The 9,497-nt window shown below is 48.7% G+C and overlaps 1 protein-coding gene across 1 annotated transcript; it reads right to left on the reverse strand.

Annotated features, from left to right (window-relative positions):
- Positions 1-2,090: 2,090 nt before the first annotated feature.
- LOC311220591 (olfactory receptor 14I1-like) lies at positions 2,091-8,625 on the reverse strand (the record flags this gene model as incomplete). The annotated part of the gene is made up of 2 exons (XM_084304154.1): positions 2,091-2,360; positions 8,332-8,625. The coding sequence occupies 2 exons, from the start codon at positions 8,623-8,625 to the stop codon at positions 2,091-2,093; spliced, it is 564 nt and encodes a 187-aa protein (XP_084160280.1).
- Between the last annotated feature and the right edge of the window lie 872 nt (positions 8,626-9,497).

Consider the following 9,497-nt stretch of genomic DNA (forward strand, 5'->3'; position numbering starts at 1 on the left):
GCGTGGTCCCTCCCATGGGATGCCGTCCTTCCTGAACTGAGCCTGCAGGGGCTGCCCACAGGCAGCAGCTCTTCAGGAACTGCTTCCACACCACTCCGTATCACAGGGCCCATTCAGCAGCAAACTGCTCCAGAACAGGCCCCCCACTGGCGGCAGCTCCCCCCAGACCTCCTGCTTCTGTGTGGGCTCCTGTCCACAGGCTGCAGCTCCAGCCCGGGGCCTGCTCCTGTGGGGGCTCTCCATGGGCTGCAGCCTCCTGCAGGCCACATCCACCTGCTCCACCGGGGGCTCCTCCACAGGTTACTGTGTGAAGATCTGCTCCACGTGGAACCCATGGGTGCAGGGGGACAGCCTGCTCCACCAGGGGCCTCTCCACAGGCTGCAGGGGAACTGCTGCTGCCTGCCTGGAGCACCTCCTGCCCTCCTGCTGCACTGGCCTTGGGGTCTGCAGGGCTGGTTCTCACTCCTCGCTCTCCCAACAGCTGTTGTAAAGCAGGTTTCTGGTTTTATTTATTTATTTTCCCCCTTTCTTAAATATGCTCTCACAGAGGTGCAAAAAACTTTGCTTACTGGCTTAGCTATGGGCAGTGGCAGGTCCCTTTGGAGCCATCTGGAACTGGCCCTTATCTAACACGCGGCAGCTGCTGGTCTCTGCTTACAGACACCACCCGTACGGCCCCCTACTACCAAAACCTTGACACATAAACACAATACAGGAACCTGAGCATGATGTAGATTATTCAGCTTAAGTAATGGATTTTGTCCTGGTTTCAGCTACAGTAGAGAAAATTTTCTTCCTTGTAGGGGGTATGGCATCGGTTTGGATTTATGATGAAAAATGGATTTATGATTTGTGTCAATAACTCCCTGACGTCTTAGTTGTTGCAGAACAGTGCTTACACGGGGCAAAGGACTTTTCTGCTTCTCATGCTGGTCTGCCAGTGAGGAGGCTGGGGGTGCACAAGAAGTTGGGAGGAGATAAAACCAGAAGAGTTGATTGCAGCTGGCCAAAGGGATATTCCAGACCATTAGATGTGCTCAGGAATAAAACCTGGGGGAGTTTGCCATGTGAGCTGCCAGAGCCAGGGGACTGGCAGAGCATCAGTTTGCACTTGGTAAGCAAAAGCATTGTGCATCGCTTTCTCTCTTTCTTTTTCTCTTTCTCTTTCTTTTTCTCTTTCTCTTTTTCTTCCTCTTTTTTCTCTTTCTTTTTTTTTTTTCTTTTTCTTCTTTTCTTCTTTTGTTTTGTTTTGTTTATTTGTTTTCTTATTAAACCGACTTTACTACAACTTAAAAGTTCTTAGATTTTACCGTTTTCAGTTCGCATGGTGGCACTAAGCTAACAGCTGTGTGCGGTTTGGCTGCCTGACAGGTTCAACCAACAACAAAAGAGTCCTGACCCAGCCCTCAGTCCCTACGAGACCATCTTGCAACCCTGATCTCAGCACACTGAGCTCATGGAGAAACTAGCAAAGTAGGAAGACTTTGTTGTCTATTTCCTGGACATGTTCTTGACAGGCACTTTGGAATAAGACATTATTCCACTGCATTCAAGCAGTGCCCTAAGGAGATCCTGTCTGAGCATGCTGAAATGCTGTTCTGGAGGCCAGCTGTGTCACTCAAGTGCCCACTGCACGTCCCTGTCTGTGGTCCCAGCATGGCCACACAGCAGCACTGGCACCAAGCTGCAGGAGCAGCCAGGCCTTACACCACCAGCAGGGCTCAAAAGGAGAGTGTGTCAGTGGCGAGGGAGCAGCTCTGCATGGACCCAGCACTGGTGCTCCTTGGCTGTACTGCTGGGCCAGGGCTTTTTTCCCCTTCACCTCTGCACATGGGCACCCCAGGAGACACAGAAAATATTTCAGTAGAGGTATATTAAAAAAAAAATAAATAAATAAAAATAAAAAAAAATAAATTTAATTGGTTTAAATAGAAAAGCAAAATGAAAAATGGCATTTCTTTGTGGACAGCTTTTGTAAGAATAAAACTGAAAAACAAAAAGTAACAACTCAACAACCTAAGACAGACTTGGCATACCGTGCATAACATTTTGAGTGATTTGCAGAACAAAGAAAGAACTCTGTTATGTATTAAATACACCTGGTCATCAGTTTCCACACAGCATCCTTAAGCTCTTTGTTCCTCATGCTGTAGATGAAAGGATTCATTGCTGGAGGCACAACCGAGTACAGAATTGCCACCACCAGGTCCAGGGATGGAGAGGAGATGGAGGGGGGCTTCAGGTGGGCAAACAAAACGGTGCTGATAAACAGGGAGACAACAGCCAGGTGAGGGAGACACATGGAGAAGGCTTTGTGCTGCCCCTGCTGCGAGGGGATCTTCAGGACAGCCCTGAAGATCTGCACATAGGACAGCACAATGAAAATAAAGCACCCCAACAATAGAAAAGCAGTTACTACAACCATAACAGCTTCCCTTAAGTAGAAGTCTGACTGGGAGAGCTTGAGGATCTGGGGGATTTCGCAGAAGAACTGGTCCACAGCATTGCCATGGCAGAGAGGCAGTAAAAATATATTGGCAGTGTGCAGGAAAGCATTGAGAAAGCCACTGCCCCAGGCAGCTGCTGCCACGGTGGCACAGGCTCTGCTGCCCAAGAGGCTCCCATAGTGCAGGGGCTTGCAGATGGCAACGTAGCGATCGTAGGCCATGATGGTGAGAAGGGAGAACTCTGCTGAAAATAACAAGAGAAGCAGAAAGATCTGTGCAGCACATCCCCAGTAGGAAATGGCCCTGGTGCCCCAGAGGGAATTAGCCATGGCTTTGGGGAGAGTGGTGGAGATGGAGCCCAGGTCAATGAGGGCAAGGTTGAGGAGGAAGAAATACATGGGGGTGTGGAGGCGGTGGTCGCAGGTTACGGCGGTGAGTGTTTTCATGCTCTTGATTATAGTAATTGTAGTGTTAGCAAAGTGGACTAAAGCAGCCATAGAATCTGCACACGCCGAAGACGACCATGAAGAGGTTCCTGATAATCATTCTGACAATGACGTGGGCTGCGACACCTCAAGGACTGCCAAGGACAGCCTTCGATCCTAAGGAGAATGTCTGGGTATCTCTAGCTAGGGAACTGAATACCACCACCTTCTGTGCAAGTCTAGCCAGCCCTAGCACACCTTTTGTTACATACCTTGTACCATTAAGTGATTATAGTAATTGTAGTGTTATTATGTTTAAGTTGTGTTATGTAATGTATTCAACGTTTGATGGAAAAAACCTTCAGCCAAGTACTGCTCGTACAAAAAGAAAAAGGGGGAATTGTTGGGAATTGGCACAAAGGGCATGGACATGAGTCCATGGAACAGTTGTTCGATCTGAGCTTGTTTTAAAGCAACCAGGAGTAGGCCTCAGCAAATCCCATGGCTTGCTGTAGCTGAGCAAACCAAGCTACCAGGGTAACTATGAGAAGTTCCCATGATAGTGTTCCCACATCGCCCAATTGAGGAATTCAGAAAAATATTGTTACCAGCAGCTGGCTTCAAGGACAAGGTCTACATGACTGCTAATCGCAAGGGGGTTGTTTTCTTGCAGGTGGGGTTGTTTTCTTGCAGTTGTTTGTCTGAGTGCTTTCAACCAATAATCTTGTGTGAGACACTATTCGCCCCTGATAAATTTGCTATAAAAGTCAGGCTATCCGGGTAATAAAGAGAGAGCATGATCTGACCATACTGGTGTCTGTCGTGCTTTTGGCCATGCTTCCTAACAGTTTGGCAGCTGCAGAGACAGCAATTGCATGAGATGTGAGCAGGTGTAAGACCTGCTCTGCATGGTAGCTGAGCTATGAAAAGATGTTGAAAAAGTGAGGAGCATCTAGGATTCAGAGAGGGAGATAGATTGCTGGTGTCTATCTCTGGCCTCTGTGGAACAAGAACAGGCACCAGGAATTCCCCAGCATGAACGGAATGCAGTATTCATCCCCAAGCAGACACAAGGCAGAACCTGCAAGGATGTGAATGAATGGTAACAAGTCCAGGCTTGAGGTGGCAGACAAAATCTGCCTTCGCCCATCTCTGGTAGCCCTGAGGAACAGGTATGAGTCCCTTGGAGGCTGAAAGGCAATCGATCGATGGAGAAGGCAACAATCCCTCTTCCACCAGAGATATTGCTAGGGTTGGAAAGGCCAACCCCCTGTACAGTAAAAACTGGCAGGAGAAAGAAAAGGCAGGTTTTATTCATGGGTGACTCCACAACTGGGGGAACAGAGGGTCCAATATGTAGAAGAGATCCTCCTCTAAGATCCTCCTCTAAGGGAAGTCTGCTGCCTTCTTTGGGCCCAGGTTAAGGAGAGCACAAGGAGACTTCCAAGCTTGGTTCAGCCCTCAGACTATTATTCATTGCTGGTCCTACATCTGGGAGAAGAAGTGGCAATGCATAGTCCGAAAGCAATCAAAAGGGACTTCAAGGATTTGGGATGGATGATCAGGAACAAAATAAGATGCACAAATAAGATAAGATGCACAAAGCATCTTATCCTTCATTCTCCCCAGTACTGACAGTGACAGGAACAAAAGGATAGTGTCCATTAACACGTGGCTCTGTGGCTGGTGTCATCACCAAAATTCTGGGTTCTTTGGTAACAGAAACACTTGCATGGCACCAGGCTTGCTAGCACTGGACAGGATTCGTCTTAAAGGGGGGAAGACAGTCCTTGGTCATCAGGTGGCAGGGCTAATTGATTGGGCTTTAAACTAGATTCAATGGGAGAGGGAGATAGATATCATCAGGGATGCTGGTGATAAGGTACAGGTATGACATGCTGTACCGCTCATGCTAGTTGAACACCAGAGACAGCAAAGGATGCCCAGAGCTCAGAGAGGGAACAGAGTTTAACAGGAGTTAAAGTCCCCCTCTTATGGGGGACTTTATCCACCCTGATATTTGCTGGGAAGACAATACAACTCAGAACAAATTATCCAAGAGGTTAGTGCAGAACATTGTGGGTAACTTCTTGAGTCAGGTGGTAAGTAAGCAAAAAAGGAGAAGACCTGGTGCTGGACCTGGTACTAACAAACAGAGATGGTCTAGTTGGAACTGTGAAGGTTGAGAGCAGTCTCAGCTGCAGTGATCACAAGATGTTGGAGTTCAAGATCCTGAAAGGAGGAAGAAGGGCAAAAAGTAGGACCTCAATCCTGGATTTCAAGAGAGCTAACTTTGACCTCTTCAGGGACCTAATTGGAGAAATCCCCTGGGCAAAGGTCCTAGAGGGAAAGGGGGCCCAGGAAAGTTGGCTAATATTCAAGTACCACTTCCTTCAAGTTCAGAATTGGTGCATCCCTATGAGAAAGAGGTTGAGAAAGGGAGGCAGGAGACCAGTGTGGATGGGCAAGGAGATCCTGGGTAAACAGAAGAAGAAAGTGTACGTGATGTGGAAGAAGGGACAGACCACCCAAGTGGAATATAGAAACACTGTCAGAGAATTCAGGGATGTAATGAGGAAGGCCAAGGCCTGGTTAGAATTAAATTCAGCAAGAGACATCAAGTACAAAAAGGAAGGCTTTTTCAAATAAATCAGCAGCAAAAGGAAGACTAAGAAAAATGTGGGTGTACTGCTAAATGAGGCAGGTACCTTGGTGACAGTGGATACAGAGAACACAGAATTACTGAATGCCTTCTTTGTTTCAGTTCTCACTGCTAAGGCTAGCTCCCATCCACTACCAATCCTGAAAACAAGAGAAAACCTGAAGGAAGGAAGACATTTTTACGCAATGAGATCTCCTTGGAGACTTCTTTTCTCCAAACTAAACAAGCCCAGTTCCCTCAACATTTCTTCATAGGAGAGTTGCTCCAGTCTTCTGATCAATGTTGAGCTTCTCATCCACCAAAATCCCTAGGTCCTTCTCCTCAGAGTTGCTCTTGTGGCTACCTACAGCAATGCAAAATTTGCTGGGAAATGCCCTGGGGAGGTGTGGGACTGTGAGCAGCCTGCCCCAGGCAGCAGGCTCTGGGCAGCAGCAGGACCCTGCCCTGCCCTGCCAGGGGGGGCTCCTTCCACCTACAGCTTCTCCCTGCAGTGCCCTGGGCAGCTCCCCAGGCAGGCTGAGTGCTGTGCCTGGTAGGCGGCAGAGACCTTGCCCCATGAAGGGGCAAGGAATGGGTCAGCCACAACTTCTCTGGTCAGCCTGTTCCAGTGATCACCACCCCCCAAAGGAAAGAATTTCTTCCTTATATCTACTTTAAAAGTACCCTCTTTTAGTTTCAAAACATTACCCCTTCTCTTATTATGACAGTCGCTGACAAAAGGTCCCTCCCCAGCTTTTCTGTAGACCAGCTTTAGGTGCTGGAAGGCTGCTATAAGGTCTCTCCAGGCTGAAAAGAGCCATCTTTCTCAGCCTGTCTTCACTTTTGGTGGATGAGCTTCTCATCCACCAAAATCCCTAGGTCCTTCTCCTCAGAGTTGCTCTCGATCCATTCTCCACCCAGCTGGTATTTGTGCTTGGGATTGCCCCAACCCAGTTTCAGGACCTTGGCCTTGTTGAATGTCATGAGGTTCTCACAGGCCCCCCTCTCAAGGCTGTCCAGGTCCCTGTGGATGGCATCCCTTCCCTGCTGCGTGTCAACTGCACCACCCAGCTTGGTGTCTTCAGCAAACTCACTGAGACTACACTCAATCACGCAGTCCATGTCACTGATAAATTTTGTACCACCAGTGCTGTAAGCCCATTGTAGAAGGCCACCAGAGTTGACAGGCATGATCTGCCCCTAGTGAAGCCATGTTGGCTATCACCAACAGCCACCAGTTGGCTGTCATCACCAGTCCAGAAAGGCAGGGTAGCTGACATAGCAGAGAGGGCTACATGCAATGAACCTGTGCAAGGAGGGTGACAGAAGACTGAGGTCACACACCCAGAGAAATGCCAGGGCTCTGTGAGGTGCCCACATCTGAGCTGGCCTCATGCACTGTTCATACACAGGGCTGTTCAGAGACACGAGTCCCCTGCCTTGCACACACACAGGCAGTGCACTGCAGTGCTTGCAGTGTCACTCTGGCTCCTGTAACCACTGCCAGAGGCTGGGAGGCACCTCAGCCCTGTGGCACATCACGCTGCTCTGCCGTCCTCTGAGACGCCCCAAGGCATGAGGAATGGGCACGGGGACCTCAGAGATTCAAGGAGGCACATCCCAGAGCTGCATTCAGGTCTTGCACTTTGTCCTGCAGGCCCAGCATAGCTACACAGCAGCACTAACACTAAGCTACAGGAGTAGCCAGTCCTTTCATCAGAGCTACATTTAGGTCTTCTGGAGGCCAGATGTGTCATTCAAGTGCCCACTGCCTGTCCCTGCCTGTGGTCCCAACACAGACAAGAAGCAGCACTGGCACCAAGCTACAGGAGCAGCCAAGCCTTACACCACCAGCAGGGCTCAGAAGGAGAGGGTGGCAGTGACAAGAGAGCAGCTCTGCACGGACCCAGTGATGGTGCTTCCTGGCCTGGCTCTTTGCCCTTCACCTCTGCACATGGGTACTGCCGCTGCCTACACAGAAAAGGCCTCAGAGAAAATATATAAGAAACAAAGTTACTTTATTTTGTTTAAATAGAAAACCAAAATGAAGAATATTATTTCTAAGTGAACAAAATTACTCATAATACTACTGGAAAGTAAAAACAGCACAAAGGACAGGCAAGGTCTATTGTGAGTAAAGTTTTCAGTTGTTTTCGGAAGAAGGGAGGCAAGAATGTTTATTGGTTATGAAAAACACCTGGTCATCAGTTTCCACACAGCATCCTTGAGGTCCTGGTTCCTCATGCTGTAGATGAGGGGGTTCACTGCTGGAGGCACCACTGAGTACAGAACTGCCAGCACCAGGTCCAGGGATGGAGAGGAGATGGAGAGGGGCTTCAGTTGGGCAAACATAATAGTGCTTATAAAGAGGGAGACCACTGCCAGTTGAGGGAGGCATGTGGAAAAGGCTTTGTGCCGTCCCTGCTGCGAGGGGATCCTCAGTACGGCCCTGAAGATCTGCACATAGGACAGCGCAATGAAAACAAAACAACCCCCAAATAGAAAAGCAGTAACCACAAGAACTTGAACTTCGCTTAGGTAGGAGTCTGAGCAGGAGAGCTTGAGGATCTGGGGGATTTCACAGAAGAACTGGTCCAGAGCATTGCCATGGCAGAGAGGCAGTGAAAATATATTGGCAGTGTGCAGCACAGCGTGGAGAACCCCACTGCCCCAGGCAGCTGCTGCCATGGTGGCACAGGCTCTGCTGCCCAGGAGGCTTCCATAGTGCAGGGGCTTGCAGATGGCAACGTAGCGGTCGTAGGCCATGATGGTGAGAAGAGATAATTCAGCTGAAATCAAAAAGACTAACAAAAAAACCTGTGCAGTGCATCCTGCATAAGAAATGGTTGTGGTGTTCCAGAGGAAATTAGCCATGGCTTTGGGGATAGAGGTGGAGATGGAGCACAGATTGAGGAGGGCAAGGTTGAGGAGGAAGAAGTACATGGGGGTGTGGAGGCAGTGGTTGTAGGCTACAGCTGTGATGATGAGGCTGTTGCCCAGGAGGGCAGCCAGGTAGATGCCCAGGAAGAGGCAGAAGTGCAGGAGCTGCAGCTCCTGTGTGTCTGCAAATGCCAGCAGGAGGAACTCAGTGATGGAGCTGCTGTTACACATTTAGTGCTTCTGGTCAAGGGAGCCTGTCCAAAAGAAGCAAAGACTGTACAAAATTTAAGGATTTCTCTGACCAAAATCCATTGCACCTCTCATAGAATACCCTACAAACACCACACTGCCTCACTGAATTCCAGGAGAGCTTTCTGCAGCTGCTTGGCTTACCTCTGGTTGGTGCTCTGAGTGTCACAACAAAGCAGGGGGCTGCGCTGTGGGCTCTGCAACAGTCAGTCTAGGTCTACAGCAAGAGGTAGAACAGAATCTAGAGTAATCTGAGTGTGGTGGTTTTACCGTGCTAGGCAGCTAAACACCACAACTGCTCTCTCACTCCCCCTCCTTAGATGCGGAGGGGAAGAAGTAAAGTAAAGAACAACTCACAGGTTGAGATAAGGATAATTTAATTAAAGGAAAAAATAATAATTATTAAGGAAATATTATTATTAACTAAACAATTTAACTAAAGGAAAAAAAAGGAAAGGGGAAAAAAGAGGGGGAAAGGGAAAAAAAAACAAAACAAAACAAAAACAAAACCAAATAGAGGCTATGTGGAAGTGCAGAGGAAAGAACTTACTCTCTACTGTCCACAAATGAGCGACGCTTGACCATGTCCTTGAAGCAGGGCCTCAACGCATGTAGCCAGCATTCGGGCGGAGGACCGACATTTTCACGAGAGCCCACCCCTCCCCTCTTCTTCCTTTTTCCACCTTTTATTGCTGAATGTGACATCATATGGTATGGAATATCCCTTTGGTTGGTTTAGGTCAGTTGCCTTGGTGATGTTTCTTTTCTCACTTTTTTTGCCCACCCCCTAGGAGGGTTAGAGAGAGTCCTGATGCTCTGCCAGCAGTGCTCAGCAGCAGAAACAACGCTGGTGT

The sequence above is a fragment of the Netta rufina genome, assembly GCF_964035555.1.
Source record: "Netta rufina genome assembly, chromosome: 35".
Taxonomy (NCBI): Eukaryota; Metazoa; Chordata; class Aves; order Anseriformes; family Anatidae; genus Netta; species Netta rufina.